This window comes from Anarhichas minor, unplaced genomic scaffold (assembly GCF_050575085.1).
Source record: "Anarhichas minor isolate MPS153535 unplaced genomic scaffold, ASM5057508v1 ptg000005l, whole genome shotgun sequence".
In the NCBI taxonomy this organism is placed as follows: Eukaryota; Metazoa; Chordata; class Actinopteri; order Perciformes; family Anarhichadidae; genus Anarhichas; species Anarhichas minor.
Window position 1 is genome coordinate 3,406,761 of NW_027466451.1, and position 18,590 is coordinate 3,425,350.

Genomic DNA, 18,590 nt, shown 5'->3' on the forward strand with positions numbered 1-18,590 from the left:
TATTATGCAGAGGCTGCATTTAGCATACCCTGCCTTATCAATGTATTTAAAACACCGACAGCGGGAAGCTGTACTCGCGTCTGTTTAGACCTCCACCTTTATCCAGGCCCAGCTCCACCTTTATCCAGGCCCACCTCCACCTTTATCCAGGCCCAGCTCCACTCACAGCTCAGCGTCAAGCTGCTCTACAACCAGCCTCCTCTCCCTGAAGCTCTTTGACCTCATCATCTCATCAGTATCTGGGCCTCATGTTTCGTGGTCATGAAAGTTATTCTGACCATGAAATCATCCTCATTCTACTTTGAGTTAAAAAAACAACAACTTGCAACCAGATGCGCCGGTGTTCCGGTTTAACGTTAACGAGTGACCGCGTGAACCGGAACACGGGGGGGCTGCATGTTTCATCACGCTATGTTCTTTCCTCCTAAATCGCGATAATGATGAACGTTAACAGTCGACAAAGTTCCGCATGCTGTGGACGTTAACTTACCCCAGCAAGTCTGAACGGTAACGGAACATAACGTAACTTAAACTTTAACGGAGGGAAATGAAGACGCTGTAGACATCTGAACGCTGATTGGCCAAGACTCGACACATCAAAGATGTTCTATTGCGAAGATCACGACATCACATTTTCTCCTCGTCTCACTCCAATCTGAGAAACGCTGGCTGGCAACTCAGCGTAAATTAACGACATGAAAATATGAATATAACAAATTTCCATGACTTTTCCAAAACGTTTGGGATTTTATTTTTTTCAAGCACTTTTCCAGGCCTGGAAATAACCATTTTAAAATTCCATGACTTTTCCAGCTTTTCCATGACCTTACGAAGCCTGAATAGAGATTTTAGTTTTTTTTTGTTATGTTCTCTTTTCCCTGCACGGGATGACCAGGTGGTGAGAGGTAGAGGTATAAATATATGCTGTGAAGCGGGGGATAGTAGTTTTGCTTGAAAATGCCCATCCCTCGTCCATACCTTCTCAAACTCAGCATCTATCTGCGTGAGGAGAGCAGGCTTCTCGTCTTCAAAGAACATGCGAAGACGAGCTCCCATGTAGAGGAACATGACTCCCAGCAGGGCGATGGCAGCTGTCCGAATAGCAGGGTTAGTTGCTCCCAGAGCGGTCTTCACGTTGTTGATGAAACCCTTCACATTGATACTGGAGAGAGGGGAGGTTCAGGAGGTGGAACGTTGGAATCATTTTTGAAGAAAATCACTGAATTAATATACATATTACATTGATTTGATATAATAATGAGCACTGAAATAAGGACTGTAAATTACCCAGCAAAGCCAAACTCCTTCATGGCGTTAGCCAGCCAGTTGAGAGTCTCTGCCTGGTTTTTGGGGTTCTTCTGTGCAAACGCCATAGACACAACCTGACAAATACAACACAAGCTCTGTAAATACAGTTGATGGCTCTTAAACAGAATGTATTTTTAACTTTTATTTGGGCAAAATTTACTTTTCTTCTGCCCAGAGTATACCATCCCTCGTAAAGAGAAACAAACCTGATCTGCAGTCCACGGCAGAGAGCAAGCCTCTCCAATAGCAGTCAACCCCGCTTTGGCGTTTCCTCCACATTTGACGTCTCCGACCTTGTCCACCAAGCCATCCAAAGCCACGGAGGCTGACGTCTTTGAAAACTGTCCTCTCTGAGCGATGAGAGCCACGATGTGCAGCTTCATCTGCATCACCTACACAGGGCAGACAGCATCAGAATGGGTACATCCGATCCCCAAGTGATCATTCCAGCATCCATCTCTGTAGTCGACCTACAAACAGGCGGTTCTAAAGCAAGCCGACAAGATAATAACCGACCCATTAGAGGTGTGGAAATGTCTCTATTCTAAGACGCATCACTAAGCGGACGTGAACGCCTTTTTTTTTCTTTTTTTACTTGTTACATTTTGAACACGGTAGAACAGTCCCTGACGTACAACCTCTTAAATAGAAAGAAAGGCGCATGACAAAGAGAACACCAATAGTACTAATAGTTAGCAAGGTTGGTGACACCACTATTATAGACCGTTGGAGTCTGATTTCACTTTCTCAACAAAAAGCGAGATTTATCTCACTGCTTGCATTTACTCTTGAAAAGGCAGCCATGTGCAGTAGTAAAGAGAATTGAGGATGCAACACATTGAGAAGCATCGAGACCTGAGAATCGTAATGGAATGGTGAGGCCAGTGAGGCTTCACAGAACCACGTCCACTGAATAGATCCCTTAATTATTTTATCCCCACTTAAATAAAATATTTTTAATGGTGGCAGATCAAATAAGGATGAAATCTGTAAGAAAAAATAAGCTCCGTTGGTTTCCTTTTTATCGATACCAGTTTGCAGTTTTGCACCATGTTATTATTGTTCTTAGTAGTGCTGGGCAAGTTAACGCGTTATTATCGCCGACAATTATTTTATCGCGCGTTAACGCATTTCTTTTTTATTATTATTATGAAAGTCCGTTGCTCACTGGCTCTGAAAACACATACAGACAGACTGTGGGTCACAGGAGGGGCGGGATGTTGATCAGGATTGGCGTCATCACGCGTCTCAACCAATGAGAGCATTTGGGGCTAAGACTGCTGCAGCGCTCACATGAACCGGGAACCGAAAAGAACTGGCGGGGACAGAAAAATGGAGAAAGGTACCGAACTCTTACAAGGACATCATTATAAATCTCTTCCACACGGCAGAGTTGATAGAACCAAAGTTATTTGTATCCACTGCAAAGGCGAATTCTCTTATCACCGGAGTACTTCGAGTCTGAAGTATCACTTAAATGCAATACACACAAATCACCCAAACACAGTGGAGGAAGTCTTCAGACTACGTTGATGCAGCGTGTGGGAGAAGTATAGATAAACTATAGCAAGACAAGCTAACAGATGCTACAGAGAAGTGGAGACAAACTGCAGGTTAGTGTTGTGGAAGATGTCGGTCTAAGGAACGTTCTCAAGGTGCGTTCACGGCGCGTTTGGTGTGAACGCACCTTTAGGATCTCAACGAATGACGTCACGTATGAGCCTCAAGACACACCGTCACCAGAAGAACACACGAGTTGTATTAAAGGAGAGGACGACTAAAGCGATGGCGTTACAACGTGCAGCAGCTGTTGCTCTCACTGGAGACTACTGGACATCGCTGGGTCACCTTCATCACCTCTGAGTTACAGCATCATAGTGATGAACAGTAGAGCTGCATTCACATGCTCTGACTGTCATGAAGACACAACACACACATGTAGATGAAACGTGCTGACACATGTTGTTCCTGTTGCACAGCAGTGGAACGTTTCACACACTGAGCACAGATAGTGAAGAGATAGAACTGCTGCTGTGTAAAGAGAATACTGCTGTTAAAAATAACCTGATGTGTTTAAAGTGTTTGCAAACCAAATGTTATTGACCTTTTGTCCATATAGCAGTGCAATACACTACTTTTGAATTCATTATTGAACTTTGCGCACAACACTGCGATAAATCTCAAAAAAAAAATATCATGCGATTAAAAATTGTCAGCACTAGTATGAACCATAACATGGCTGCCTATTTAAGTCAAGATGATGATATTTTGGGTGTCGATGGAGCAGCTACAATGTTAGCAAAACAAACTGATCGATCCAAACATTCAGAAAACAAGGATTGAACGAGTTGTTTGCTTGTCGTCTTGCGGATAGACCTGAAAAAGCATGAAGTCAGACTTTTTACAAATAGGCTTCATTGTGTAGTAATTTCGGCCACCTTTTTTTATCCATACTGATCATCATAAACCCAGGTATTACAGCATTACGCTTTGGTATTTGCCCATCCAGACATGTTAAGGATATCTGACGGCTGATCAGCTGTACCGTCTTAATCAGAAAATGATGATTCAGGGGAGAGATCTCTTTTCTCTAACAACTTGCTTCCTCACAATTAAGAGTGACGGTCGACCCCAGCCCAGACGACATCCACATGGCTTCAGGAAACTGGAACAGAGACACTTACCTGGAAGTTGGTCTCCTTCCAGCCTGGTTTCTTGGCCAGCATCCTGACTAAGGCCTGGCAGGGCATCTCCACCTTATCCATGGTCTCAACAGCCTAGAAGCATACATCAATCCATAGATTATTATTCCTGCATATTATTGTATAACAGGTAGTGACACGTCAGCCTTTTCCACAGCTCCAACTGTCTTCAATATGCAATGTATAAGTTTTAGCATTTCACACAGAAAATGTTCATAGTTGTATGCCTTCAATCAATGTGTTTCTTCAACAATTGATACTTTGATGACATTAAAAACTTTACTTCAATATTTACTTTAGTACCCTGTAGGGCAGGGGTATTCAATTAAAATTCAGCGAGGTCCAGTTAGAGAATACAAAAGGTCCAGAACAGAATATCTGTTATTAAACCACTTGTTTCAGCTCTATTCTCTCTGTTAACATCATTGTTGCAGTGAATTCGTGTTAGGATTCTGATCATATTGAGCTCTTAGATTGTTTATTATCTGTGACTTCATTTTGGATGCGAGTGGGTACGTTTGCTCAAAAGAGTTTGAGCAAACTACTTCGTCTCATAGTGGCGCTTCACATTGCTGCTTTAAATAATCCTGGTTATAAACTGAACACACATGAGACATGCTGGTTATAAACTGAACACACATGAGACATGCTGGTTATAAACTGAACACACATGAGACATGCTGGTTATAAACTGAACACACATGAGACATGCTGGTTATCAACTGAACACACATGAGACATGCTGGTTATAAACTGAACACACATGAGACATGCTGGTTATAAACTGAACACACATGAGACATTCTGGTTATAAACTGAACACACATGAGACATCCTGGTTTTAAACTGAACACACATGAGACATCCTGGTTTTAAACTGAACAGACATGAGACATCCTGGTTTTAAACTGAACACACATGAGACATCCTGGTTTTAAACTGAACAGACATGAGACATCCTGGTTTTAAACTGAACAGACATGAGACATGCTGGTTATAAACTGAACACACATGAGACATGCTGGTTATGAACTGAACACACATGAGACATGCTGGTTATCAACTGAACACACATGAGACATGCTGGTTATCAACTGAACACACATGAGACATGCTGGTTATCAACTGAACACACATGAGACATGCTGGTTATCAACTGAACACACATGAGACATGCTGGTTATCAACTGAACACACATGAGACATGCTGGTTATCAACTGAACACACATGAGACATGCTGGTTATCAACTGAACACACATGAGACATGCTGGTTATCAACTGAACACACATGAGACATGCTGGTTATCAACTGAACACACATGAGACATCCTGGTTATAAACTGAACACACATGAGACATCCTGGTTTTAAACTGAACAGACATGAGACATCCTGGTTTTAAACTGAACACACATGAGACATGCTGGTTATAAACTGAACACACATGAGACATGCTGGTTATGAACTGAACACACATGAGACATGCTGGTTATCAACTGAACACACATGAGACATGCTGGTTATCAACTGAACACACATGAGACATGCTGGTTATCAACTGAACACACATGAGACATGCTGGTTATCAACTGAACACATGAGACATCCTGGTTAAGAACTGAACACATGAGACATCCTGGTTAAGAACTCACGTGATGTGACGGGCACCATCATTTTCATGCAAACATAAAAATGTATGAATTAACACAGTCATCAAGGAAGAAAACACTTCACCCTCTGGAACTCCTCCATACTGGCCAGTCTCTCCTTCCAGTTGGCCGAGTCCAGCTGCTGTAGACAGGAGGCAGGAAGTACACCCGCAGCCCGCTCTTCACACACCTCAGTCTGACATAACACACACACACGCGCACACACACACACACATTTAAGTCATTAGAACGTCAAACAACAATGTACTGATAAAGCTTAAAGTTGGAGCTAAAATGGTAATTTAGTCTCCGTCCTAGTTCTACGACCACTCAAAGCACTTCAACACTACATGTCATCATTCATACACTGATGACAGGGGCTACCATGCAAGGTGTCACCTGCCGATCAGACTAACATTCACACACTGGAGGCACAGCCTACAGGAGCGGGAGTAAAGAAAATTGACTAGGACTGGAGGAGCCGGGGATCAAACCGCCAATCTTTAGACTGAAGGACACGCTCAACCTCTGACCCCCAGCCACCCTGGTGCTCACCATAATAGACCCTTTTCAATGCAGGCATTGACTTGTCAAAAACAGCAGAGGCACACAGCTGTAAATAACTAACAATGGCTCCATTCCATTAGTGTCCCAGTAGGCCATGTCAGTGAGCGAGCACGCACAATACCAGAGCCCTGTGACTTAACAAGAACGCGGCCAGCATCGTCATTAACAACTCCACCTGTGCTTTACTTTGACAAACTAAATGAAACCCTCAAATCTAAAACTGAACCACAAACCTTGATGTGGTTGTAGTTTCACACCTAGATTCTAAAAGACCACAACACTGATTTATATTTCAAATCATCTAGGAATTCAGATTCTGAGGGGTACAATACAGACCCGTCTACACTTCCATACACTCTGAAGACATTTTTAAAACTTGAGTATCAAGAACTGCACTTAAAAAGTTTTAAGACTTAAGGAACTGCGGGGGCCCGGGCTGTGACAAAAGCTTCAGCAGCAAAGCAAAGGAAAAGGCATGCACAGACTTACTGAGAGTTCGCTCTCGGTGAACTCTTTACTCTCGGGGTTCTTCTTGGTTTTTCCACCAACTACAGAGGTTGGTTTGGCCTTCTTCGATGGGCCTGCTGACGACTGCAGAAAAGAGATACGGAACACTTCTAGTACAACTGTAGACCCTTAATGCGACCAAGTTATCGGGTCATGATGTCCATAACAGCAACATTGGGTAGAACCAGGGGACAAAGTTGTTTCTCGATTGATTTTAGTTTTCTATATGTGCATCACCCTGAGCATACCTTGCTGGCAGCACCAGTTTGGGTCTTCTTGGGTGGGGCAGAGGATTTAGGTGGAGCTTCAGCAGGGGGAGGAGCTTTAGCTGCTGCCTTCTTTTCCCCCCCTTTTCCTCCTCCTGCACCCTTCTTCGCTCCAGGGAGCTCCACTTTATCAGCAGACTCCTTTATCTGTTCACATGTGGAATAAGAAAAGGACAGTGGTAAGCAGTTCACTACAATTAAAATGGGCGCTTTATCCTTGTTTGAATTTATTTAACCGTCTTCTAGTGGTCCTTACCTTGTCCAGTTTGAGTTTATCCAAATCAGACAGGAAAGGGTTTACAGCTTTCTCTCCCACCACTTTCATGGCCGTCCCCAAAGCGTCGAAGGCGGCGTCACGCACCTCTAGAGCAGAGTCATTCACTTGCTGAGACGGTCAGAGAGAAAAGCACAGGTATGCTTTTTAAAGATGGCATTTGAAATGACATCATGTACAGCATTACCAAGAGGAAAAGGTAGTTAACTGTTGAGACATTTCCAGCCAGCAGACGAGTACCTTGGTGAGAGCAGCACAGAGTGGTTTGAGGACACTCTTGGGCAGCGTGGCCTGTGTGCAGTGTCTGAAGGAGCGGGCCAGAAACAGAGCGGCCTGCTGCTTAATGGAGGGGTTCTTATTGTCCATCACACCCAGAATGTCCTCAGACAGGTTCTGAAGAGTGGTCTGGAAGAAAAAGACGTCACCTTAAATATGACATTACATAAAATTACAATCCATCCAATTTAGATTAGGGCATCTTCTAGAAGCTTGTCTGGAGAGTCAGTAGAGTGCTCAATAAGAAACACACGAGGTGAGGCAGCAGAGTCAGGACAAGCCAGCTGAAGAAAACATTTGCACCTTTAATAGCAGAGCATAAAAGCAGGAATAATGTTTTCATTTACTGCACAGTTAACATGATTAAAAGGATACAAGTATGCCTAACGAAAAAGGTTAGCAAAGTAAAAACCACATTGTGTAAGGCTGCTTCTTAAATCACCTTTGTTGCAAAATGGTGTGGTGTGAGGCCCAAAGACAAACCAGATGTTTTTATACACACAAAATCATTTTGATCAAATAATTAAAGGCCAAATCAGAGGACTGTTTGTGTTTGTGTCAGTGGAACCATGTAGAGTTAAAAATCAGTCTTAATAGCAGTAGATCTAGTGAGAGTAATACCCATGGGCGTCGGCCTTGATGAATATTTGATAGATTACTGTACCCGCTAGATGTAATGTTAAAATAGAGGTTTGAGAGCACCGTCTGACCATCTCTGTGATAAACAAAGAAATGAACAAATGTATTGTTCATGGATCTAGATTTGGACTCTCCTCAGCTCACAAGGTTCTGGGCTCTGAGCTAAAGACTCGAGTAGTTTCTTTTCAGCCGTGCCCACGTGGCCATTTAGAGCACCTGCATTTGTCATTGGCACTAGTGTATCTATAACTAGAGGAAGTAGTACAATATATTTCTGTATCAATATATTGTCCCTACCCTAATTATCAGTAATAATTATCATCATTAATTATACCGTTTTAGAGCAGATGTCATGATTACCCCATGGTGTTAGCTGGAGGCAAAACAAAAGACAGATTGGAGGCCAACATGAATCCCCTCAGAGTGGTGGGCTAAAGTTACCCATCCAGAATGTGATCTTGGCGTGTTGCTGGGTGCTAGAATCAATATCACATACGTGATAAACTGGACTAAACTATTAGAGAGATGGACAGAAATGGTGCTTTTCTACATTATCAAAATAATTGAAATTGCCTTTAAAACATCAAAAGTGATTGTTTAATCTTGTTCATAAATCTATAATTTATATTTAAACCGTTGCAGAGTTTTGACTCCTCATAGTGAACGTTAAGTTATAATCAGCTTATTCACTGCAGACGTCGGCGTTAAGTGTAATGTTACCGATCAAACAGTCAAAGGTCAGCTAACTGGAACCTTATTATTAGTAGCAGCAAGCTTACTACAAAGACTTGGGCTGCAAGCAGTAATACCGGGAGCCAAGTAGGGCACACAAACCCGACAACAAGTTGTTACATTAAGTAGTGATAGCTGATGTCACCTACTGCCGGCGACATTTGTCATTTTAACCGGTTAAAGCAGCAGTATTATTATCAATTCATAATTTCTTTCATTAAATATTGTCCTCTGAGAAAAATCTTAGTTTTGGATTTTAGGTCTCTCCAGGCTGCCAAAAAAAAAAAAATAAATTAAAAAAAAAAAAAAAAAAAAAAAAAAAAGCAGCCCGTGTCTTCATTTGATGCTCCAAAATCAAATCAAGGTCAGAGTAAAGGCACTAAGGCAGTTCCACTGCTCCAGATCCTTTCGAGAGATCATTTTCAGTGGAAGTCGTGCTTAGAAATGATGTAAAATATATCATAGAAGAATGCAAACACAGCTGCAGACGTATGCATGCATGCATGGCTACTTTAGCAACTGAACCATGCTAAACCATGTCAACATTGGGGAGCTCTGATAGAAAGTTGGTTCTGAGCTAAAGGGAAATAGGAGTATGTTGAAATCATTTTCCAGAACACTTGACTTTTTCTCTCATTTCCATGAGTTTTCAATGGCTGGAAAATTGATCGACTGTTTTCCACGTTTACAGAGATGCGTGAGCACCCGGACTTTGACGCGCTTCATAACACTTTTGGTGTATTTATGTAAATGATAAGAACAACCAACCAAACTGAAAACAGAGCAGAAAAAGCACTGACATATTTGAAGTGAAATTACAGATAAGGAGTAGAGATTTTCAACTGTACATGTTCAGGTTTGTTTAACATAGAGCCACACAGACATTTCTGCCTTTCCTGAGCTGGGTTTTGTCACAGTAACCAACTCCTCGATTATTACGCTCATTAACATTTCATTGGATGATTCAAGAAGAGCTGCTCACAAAAGATTAAGTCAAATTAAGGACTGAACTTACAGTGAGGAAGATGGCATCAATAGCCTCCTGCAGGGCCAGGACCACCTGAGGCTTCTTTTCCTTGAACTTCTCCAGAATAGTTGGAACCACCTAAAAACACAACAGATCTAATTTAGCACTTATCAAGGATTTGGGTACATGGAATAGAACTGTCATTTGTTCACGTGACCAGTTAAATGGGTTGGTAACTGGAAAATAGTATGAACAGCCAATCTTAAATTCCCATGTAGTTTGTATATCCTGAATGGTATTGGTATTATCCAATATAAAGTTATCTAACGACTACACCCATTTCTCTCACACCCACATGAATGCAGCACCAGCATTCTGCTTTCTGGCAGTGTGTTTGAAAATGTTATGAAGTAACTAGTCTCTTGATTTTATACATACAAAAAAAACTATAAAGAAAAAAAAAAACTCCACGTTAAAAACAAATATAAAGTTGTGAAGATGCCTGATAACCACTGTGGCCATTTTCTGTCAAATGAAAACAGCAATGCCAATGAGTTCTTTGTTCCAATTAAACCCATTAGTTTCACTGGAATGAAAACAAACACTCTTTTAGGTGCCAATACAAACCTTTCCCTGGACATTTTGAGACAATTCACTGAGAAAACAAAAGATCGTCATAGTATGAAGAGATTACTTTACTTACTTGTCCTGCATACGTTCCAAACTTCTTCCTGAGACCAGAGGCCAGTGCAGCAAGACATTTAGCTGCCACTGACACCAGCATCACATTGGCATCTTTCCCCACAACCTGAAACATAAACCCAGTAAGTCTCGTTATGCTGTGTTCACACCAAATGCAACGGAAATTTGTTGCCTGGCGAGGTTACATATGAAGTCAATACAAAGACGCGAATGGACACGAGCAGACGCAACATCGTGTCAAGAATGATGATGATCACGAGAAATTGGCGAGACGCTGTCAGCATTAAGATTCTCCTCCTGTCATCACTAATGTCGCTGAATCAGAAAATGGAGGAATAAAAATACTGTAGTCGAAGGTGTTCACCCAGAGCTCTAAGATAACTCATATTAGTAGAGACCAGACGAAACTATGTGTATAAATGCACATGTATAAACCACATGGTACAAACAATGAAAACAACGCAGCCGTATTTATGCCTAGATGACGTTATTTGCAGTGTTGATGGAGCTGCTACAATGTTAGCATAGCCTAGAATCAATCGATCCGAGCTCCAGTGAGAAAACAAGCATTTTAAAAGTAGTTTACTTGTGGAGAGAACTAAAAAAAACATTTTTGAGTTCATACAGCTGTAGTACACAGCCGACATGTGACTTGCTAGACAGTGATTACACCACATCTGGGACTTCCACAACAAGTACTAAGCAGAAATAGTGGTCATTTCTTCCACGGTTGATGGCAGAAATAAATGGCTTAGTTGATAACGGTTTCCATGGAGATAAGCCACTCCTCCTCTCCGGCTCATCTAACACGAATGACGCCAAAGAGCAAATAAACACAAATAAAATAAAACTGATATTCGTTTTCAGTCGTGCTAGTATGGACGGAGATCACTTCACAAATCATGCTGAAACGCCCGTGTGGACGGAGATAGTCCGTTAGCCCGGTATTAAACGAAAGCGTAGTGGTGTGGATGTAGAATGAAAACGTCTTTACCTTCTTCAGAGCTCTGACAAGGTCTCCATAGTCTCCATTCTCTAGTTTGAGGTTCTTTGTCAGAGCCTCTACAGCCTCCAGAGCTTCTTTCCTCTCCTGCCACTTTTTAGCTTCCTGCAGTCACAGACAGAGGAAGGACACATACTGAAACATGCTGACAGAAAGGATTAACTACTTGGCCAGTTAACACAGACTTCATGCTTTGAAGGGATTTTTGAGTAATCTACGTACTATTTTGTCATAGAAGTCTTTGGGTATCTTGGACAGAATCTCCACGGCTTCCAGCAGTTCATAAGGATCCACTGCTGCCACTGTTTCCACCTCATCCTCTCCTGAAAGAGGAACAGAAAAAGAGATGGCAGCAGGCCGTCACTCTAGAACCCATCAACATCAAAGCACAAGTTTGTATGCAGAAATCTGTTAGCAGTTAGCTACCTTCTTAAACCTACCATCAGACAGTTCTCCTCCCTGGGCTTGTTGCTGTTCAAACTTTGCCTTCAGGTCCTGCTGTGAGCGCAGGAACCTGGTCTGTTTGGGAGGAGCTGAAGGCAGCTTCACCCACTCCTCCTCCAGCTCCTTCAGCTGCAGGGACAGAGAGCAGACAAGCATCGTTTAGTTTAACTTGATTTTCAAAGCTGAACAATAAAAGGTGGGCAAGTGTGTGCAATGATGAGTGTGTCCCACCTGTAGAGAGTTAATATTTTGCAGTGGTGGTCTCAGAGCATCTCGGATCCATTTGTAGATCTCTACAGCAAGCAGCTTGACTTCATCTCTCACCGCCTTCTCTCTGGACTCAAACTGCTTGGACAAAACCTTCACTACAGGCTTCAACGTCACTATCTTCGATCCAAACTCACTGGAGGAAGATGATGAGAGACCGAGAGGGGACAAATGGTTAGTGTCTTTGACAAGACAGTATATTAAGTTTAAACATACTTTACACACATGGAATATTGTTTTCAATTAAAAGGAATTAAGGAAAATAGTTTGTCTGAAAAATTAAAATGTTGTTACACCAGGACAGAACTGGACCATTATTGACAAGTATGCCAGTATGTTCCTTTCATATTACTTTACATCAACGTCAAATAATATAGTCTGGTGCATCATTCAGTCATTTTTTTTAAAGGGAAAGTTTGCCAGCGTTAAATCATTATGTTTTCAGTGCTGATTGTAAATGTAGTCCACTGAAGCTATATTGACAGAGAAAGCTGACTTCTCCTGCTCATGCCTACATGTACCAGGATGCATTGCACACGAGCAGCTTGTTAGTGGCTCTCACTCAAGTCTTCAAATATTGCCCTGCTGGTCTTGGTTGTGTTTTCCAGTTTATCTTAGGGGTCCTGAAGACAGTCTCCAGCACACATCTGTCCCAGTGAGGAGAACTTCCATGCACAGTAACGTACACAAGGACCGCTCGGTCCGGGTTCTCGTCTCAATGGCTTTCAATAAAAACGGCCCACGCTGACATTCATTAATGATCGTCAAAAAAATAAAAAAATAAATAAAAAATAAAATAAAATCTACACGGTTAAAATTCTTATCCATAACACACACTGCACTCATATTTTGGAATGCCATAATTGCTGTTGGAACCATAACAGAATCAAAGAGAAAGAGGACATTCATGAATGGCTGCCAAAGCTGAAGTAGCACACCGTTATTATCAGTTATTAAAAAAGAAATAATGAAAAATAAGTAATAACATCGGGGATGGTCGTTTTATCTGCATTACACGAACAACAGAGTGAAAATAAAGTACCATGGTGCCTTTATAGATGAGACGGCTAGTAGGACTGTTAAATAAAGACACGTGTTCTACATAGCAAAATCGTCTTCAATGCATTTAAGAAAGCAACGCTGACCTGAGAGCCTTCCTGAGTGTCTCGATGCAGGCCACCACTATCTTGGGGTTCTTGTTGTCCAGGCCTTTGAGCAGCTCGTCCTGAACCACCTCTGCCTTCTCTAGCTCCATGTACATCAGACAGATGTCTGTGCCTAGCTCCTTAGCGCGGGCCTTTGGCTGGTTGAACACTTTGGTCACCACGCCCGACACCACCTCCCCCGACGCCCTGAAACAGAGCACATTGATAAACTCAACGTCAGAACACACTGGACAAACTCTTAACAGGTTGCCTTACGTCATACATATACAGTCAGGGCCAGAAGTATTTGGACTGTGACACAATTTCTCTAATTTTGCCTCTTTACACAACTCTAATGGATTTGAAACGAATCAGTCAACATGTGTTTGAAGTGAAGACTTTCAGCTTTAATTCAATGGATAAAACTAAAATATCACAATAACCGTTTAGGAATTACAGCCATTTCTACACAGTCATCACATGTTCAGAGGCTCAAAAGTAAATATATATTGAAGTAGCCAACAGTTGTACCAACGTCTGTATGTAAAAACGACTTAAGCCCCGTTTGAAAAAACGCTGCCCTCTCAACTGCAACGCAGAGTCATCTAGAAAATTCAACATTATCCATAAAGGCACTGCGTTGGCCTCTCAAATACATGCAAATTCACATTTCTAGCGATTACTTTACTTGGAACCTGAACACCGCATTTCTACCATTGACCTCACAGTCGCCACACCAAAAGTTAAAGTAGTTAAAGCCGTGAGAACTTCCCAGAGCTGTAAATTCCTGTCTGTTACAAACTGCAGTGTTCTTTAAAAAAAAATGATCTGTTAATTAGTGGTGCAATGGATTATAACACTCACAGTTGGGATCAAAGATGGAATCAGAACAAAAGAAAAAAAAAAAAAAAAAAAAGGGAGCGAAATTGAACTTTTAGAGATCCCTGATCGTGTTTTATTTTGTTGCCGATACTAATTGCCGATCGTTGATGATCCATATTGTTGTTCGATGATAGCAGCTGGTTTACAAGGAACCACACTATTTTAACCACTCTGTAAACTATTAAAAATAATAATTCTAAAAAGGCTATCCTTTTACTTTACTTAGTGTTTTTTCCCTCATAAAAACACACAAGATTGTATTTTCATTGATAAAAACAGATCTTGTCATTAGTAGTTTAATGATGTATTTTAATCTACTTAGAGCTAGTGTAAACAGCTCATAATTCATCTCCAATATCTATTCATGTTGTTGTGAAAACATCCTGAACACATCATAATGTAAGTGAACAGAACCTTCGTTCTCCTCCGGTCAGTTTAAACACAGATTAGTCGTTTACATTGTAACATCGTGAGAGTTCAGCAACTAGAAAAGCATAAATGCAGATGTCCTGATCGCATATTTTACTGAATATTGGCAGATAATGACACTCAGTAAAACTTTATTTCACACTGCGGTGATTAACGTTAAACTGTAATTAATCGGCGGTTGACGTGAGTGCTGAACAGCGTGGGGTGATCCATACTGATCAACCGTGGTCCGTCACACCACTACTTTGAATGCATCTGTACTGTATTTGATTGTCTCTCCAGTACCTTAAACAACACAGACCCCAGATGAAATTCCTTTGGCAAACATCACTTACTTGCCAGCTACATGGGCATTCTCAATGAAGGCCAAGGCAGCCTCCAGGCCTTTAAGCTGAGCCACAGCATTCGAGTCAGTAACAAACTTCCTCATCAGTCCCAGGTACTTCCCCCACTCTGGACTCTTCTCATCCGTTATCCTCTGGAACAACTTCAGAGCTTCTTCATAACCACTCAGACGAGCTTTCCACACCTGAAGAAGAGCAAGACAGAGAGAAGGTGAAGGCCAGAAAGAGAAAGGGGTATACAAAGTCCACAACAGCCAGGAGTTTAAGGCAAACCCAGATGTGCATGAACAGATTCATCTTTCTTAAAAAGCAGAAAGAGAAGCATGGCTGGACAAACATCTATCCGGTACCTGGTGGGAAGGTGGAGGACTGTGTAACGAACAGGGGCTAAGTCCTACACTCCTAACATGTCATCTTCCCTCAAGTGTATGTTAAGCAAATTATATTCTTGCTTTTATTCCTGGCTGGAATTTAAAAGAAATAAAGATAAATGTCACTGTTGGTTTGAGTCTTGTCATGGAATTATTAGACAATAAGCAAAATATAGCTATCACCAGCCTCATCCTTTAAAGGAGCAGTGTATAGGATAAAGTGGCATCTAGTGGTGAGCTTGCATCCGACTGAATACTCCTCTGCTCACTCCTCCCCTTCCAAGTGTGTCAGAGAACTACAGCAGCCTTCAGGTAAAGTAGAGCCGGCGTTTGGCCCGCCCCCCTCTAGAGCCGGCATTTGGCCCGCCCCTCTCTAGAGCCGGCGTTTGGCCCGCCCCTCTCTAGAGCCGGCGTTTGGCTCGTCTTGGGCCCCTGTGGAAACATGTGTATGCATGCATGTAGTGCTGGGCGGTATACCGGTTATAATTTATTTTTTCTTTTAATAAACCATCACACTGTAGTATAGTTGTGAGGAGTGCTGCTACCAGGAGAGTTTTGAGTACATTGCCGTTAATATGGTACCCTCTCCATGCACCCGAAGGGTTCCAGGCTGTAGCGCTCTTCACAGCCATTTTTGAGTACGGCGGTATATTAAAATGAATATCGGTATACAGTCTGAAACTATATACGACCCAGAACTGCCCCTCTGGTCACAGCGGTCTTGCGCATGCTGCAGGTTGAGTTTCTGACTTGGATTCGATTTGTGTATTACAGGTAGTTTTATCCAAAATGTAAGACTTTAGGGGATAACAATCAAAATGAACAGACCAAGCCAGTCTGTAAGAAAGATTATCAGGTGGATGAGCCACAGTAAATACCAGCTGTTGAGTAAGAACCATTAGCCGATTCAAAATCTACACAACAGTAAAACATTACACATCATTCTCACTTGTATTTATCACTGATGGGGAAAGTATATGGGTGAGATATGAAAAACATCTCATCATTATTTGACTTTGAAGGTCGTCTATAAAATGAGTGAATGAGATTGAAGTTAACTGCATTGAGGACAAATATTAGTCAGTGAATCAGTCACCTTGTGTTCACATTTCTGATCGGTGGGAAGCTTCATCCACTCGCTATCGTCCCCCATGGCGGCCACTCTGGGGTGGGCTTCCCCAAAGGTACTCAACTGGAAAACAGAATTATTGAAATAAAATTACATTTGTTGTACTTCATCTGTGACTTGCTGCTGGGGGAATAAGTGAGCCCTAAAATGTATCACAATCTTGGTGACAGCAGACCACCGCTTGAAAACGAAAACACCACTTTCATCAGATAAATTAGCTTAAAAAAAAAAAAAAAAAGGTGCCTCACTCACACCTCTGCTTGGGATATTCAACAACATTCGGACTGCACAGAAGCTATTACACTCCAATAATTAGGACCGTAGTGGTGAGAGTCAACTTGTCCTACAATTTCCAAATTGCAAGGGGGTGTAGCTTAATACAGATCATCCACATGTCAACTAAACAGACTCATAGAAATGCCTTCAGTTGCAATGTCACCTCCTGATATGCACTCACTTCCACTTGAAAGCATTAGAATGAAATGGTCTAATGCACATTCAGGGAGGGCTATGGGTTCATATTTCATATCGATCCAAACCAGTCTGGTAAACAGGCCAAAGACATCATCAACATCTCGGCAAAAATACTGTCAGCTTGGAGCCAGTCCTACACATAAGCAATGCAAGCTTAGCAATTCATTGTGTTAATACTGTATGGGCATATTGAGCCGGTATCCGTAGAAGTTCACAACAATGGCTAATAATGTGTGACACAAACATTATAGCAGACCTCTGGATGCAAAGAGCACCTAGCCCTATTAAAACATTGCTAGTTTAATGTGCATACTAGAATGAACACAGGGGGTTGAGTAGGACGGGCATTTCAAAACTAGACCATCAAATACAGCCAGTCATAATCAATTAGATTAGCAGCCGTTTGCAAACTGGGCTATCATCTAACTTAGCCAACCACTTAACTGGTTGTTCCCAACGCTATTCTCAGTTTGCTCAGACTAGGAGTGGTCCCCATATTATCTAGCTGTCGTATACTACTAGCAAGTCATATGAGCGCCATTAACTAGCGAAGTTAGCAACGACTGTGACAGTTGCTACATTAGCACGTCACCCCGCTCATTCTGGATAACGCCTCTACAGCTTAAATACACGCAGCTCACATTGACGACCAGTATGTGGCTCGTTAGCGTATTTGGTGTAAATGTATTGGTCCGGCAGATGCTCATAGGGAGACTTTATAGTTTGCTAGCGGTGGGTAGCCGCCGTTAGCTGCTTAGAAACAAGGCTATGAGCTAGCGGTAACCTTCCACAAGCGCCAACACAGCCAGGCCTAACAACGCAGTTCACAACGACAGATGCTGAACACAACAGCCTAGCATTCTAGCTCAGAGCAAAAGCCACGTTTTAACCAAAATAAGCAAACATTCGGACATCACTGACATACCTGTTATGTCTCTAGAGGACAATGAGATGCTGGCTGTCCAGTTAGATGACGGTGATAATGGTATCACTAGAGAGAAGCCCAGCCGAGCTTTATACAAGCTTTGCCAGTGCCACCCAGAAGACAAATCACTTCCGGTTCTAAATAAAACTGACAGACAACGTTTCTTGCTCAATACAGTGTACCTAATTAATTGACCTATATTGTGCAGTAGTAAACGCCTTGAGTAAATCAAAATAGCAGAAACGAATTTCATTTGATCATGTCTTTCTGTGCAACTGAGACATTTTACACTCTTATATTAAATACAAATGAACACCAATTTCCGGTCCAGTCACTGCTGCCTGTGTCTAACTTGTTGCCGTTTTTTGAAACGCCTTCACGGGCGGAGAGACAGAAGAGGGGCGGAGACAGGGACACCACCCTGACGGACTAACACTACATCCTCCTCTATTTAATCCTTAATCCAGATGTTGTATAGAGTCTCACTGCATGAAGAATGAAACACAGAATAGGAAACCCCTGTACACCCCCCACATGAAGCTGGATTCACGGTTTATACAGTTTAGCCATTAGCGGATTTGTTATTC

The 18,590-nt window shown here is 42.0% G+C and overlaps 1 protein-coding gene across 3 annotated transcripts in view; it reads right to left on the reverse strand.

Moving 5' to 3' along the window:
• Window positions 1-18,152, reverse strand: part of ckap5 (cytoskeleton associated protein 5) — a 48,233-nt gene extending 30,081 nt beyond the window's left edge. For 2 of the 3 annotated variants that reach the window (XM_076076308.1, XM_076076307.1), the window contains exons 1-19: window positions 18,004-18,152; window positions 16,572-16,667; window positions 15,096-15,289; window positions 13,450-13,656; window positions 12,269-12,440; window positions 12,034-12,166; window positions 11,816-11,916; window positions 11,585-11,698; window positions 10,592-10,696; window positions 9,937-10,026; window positions 7,515-7,679; window positions 7,257-7,385; window positions 6,983-7,147; window positions 6,717-6,818; window positions 5,746-5,856; window positions 3,993-4,085; window positions 1,515-1,700; window positions 1,288-1,382; window positions 979-1,162 (exon numbers count right to left, since the gene is read on the reverse strand). In XM_076076308.1, coding sequence (XP_075932423.1) covers window positions 979-1,162; window positions 1,288-1,382; window positions 1,515-1,700; window positions 3,993-4,085; window positions 5,746-5,856; window positions 6,717-6,818; window positions 6,983-7,147; window positions 7,257-7,385; window positions 7,515-7,679; window positions 9,937-10,026; window positions 10,592-10,696; window positions 11,585-11,698; window positions 11,816-11,916; window positions 12,034-12,166; window positions 12,269-12,440; window positions 13,450-13,656; window positions 15,096-15,289; window positions 16,572-16,628 — 2,403 coding nt within the window. In that variant the 5' untranslated portion in view covers window positions 16,629-16,667; window positions 18,004-18,152. The remainder of the gene's footprint in view (window positions 1-978; window positions 1,163-1,287; window positions 1,383-1,514; window positions 1,701-3,992; window positions 4,086-5,745; window positions 5,857-6,716; window positions 6,819-6,982; window positions 7,148-7,256; window positions 7,386-7,514; window positions 7,680-9,936; window positions 10,027-10,591; window positions 10,697-11,584; window positions 11,699-11,815; window positions 11,917-12,033; window positions 12,167-12,268; window positions 12,441-13,449; window positions 13,657-15,095; window positions 15,290-16,571; window positions 16,668-18,003) is intronic. The other variant, XM_076076309.1, reaches the window with a different exon arrangement.
• Between the last annotated feature and the right edge of the window lie 438 nt (window positions 18,153-18,590).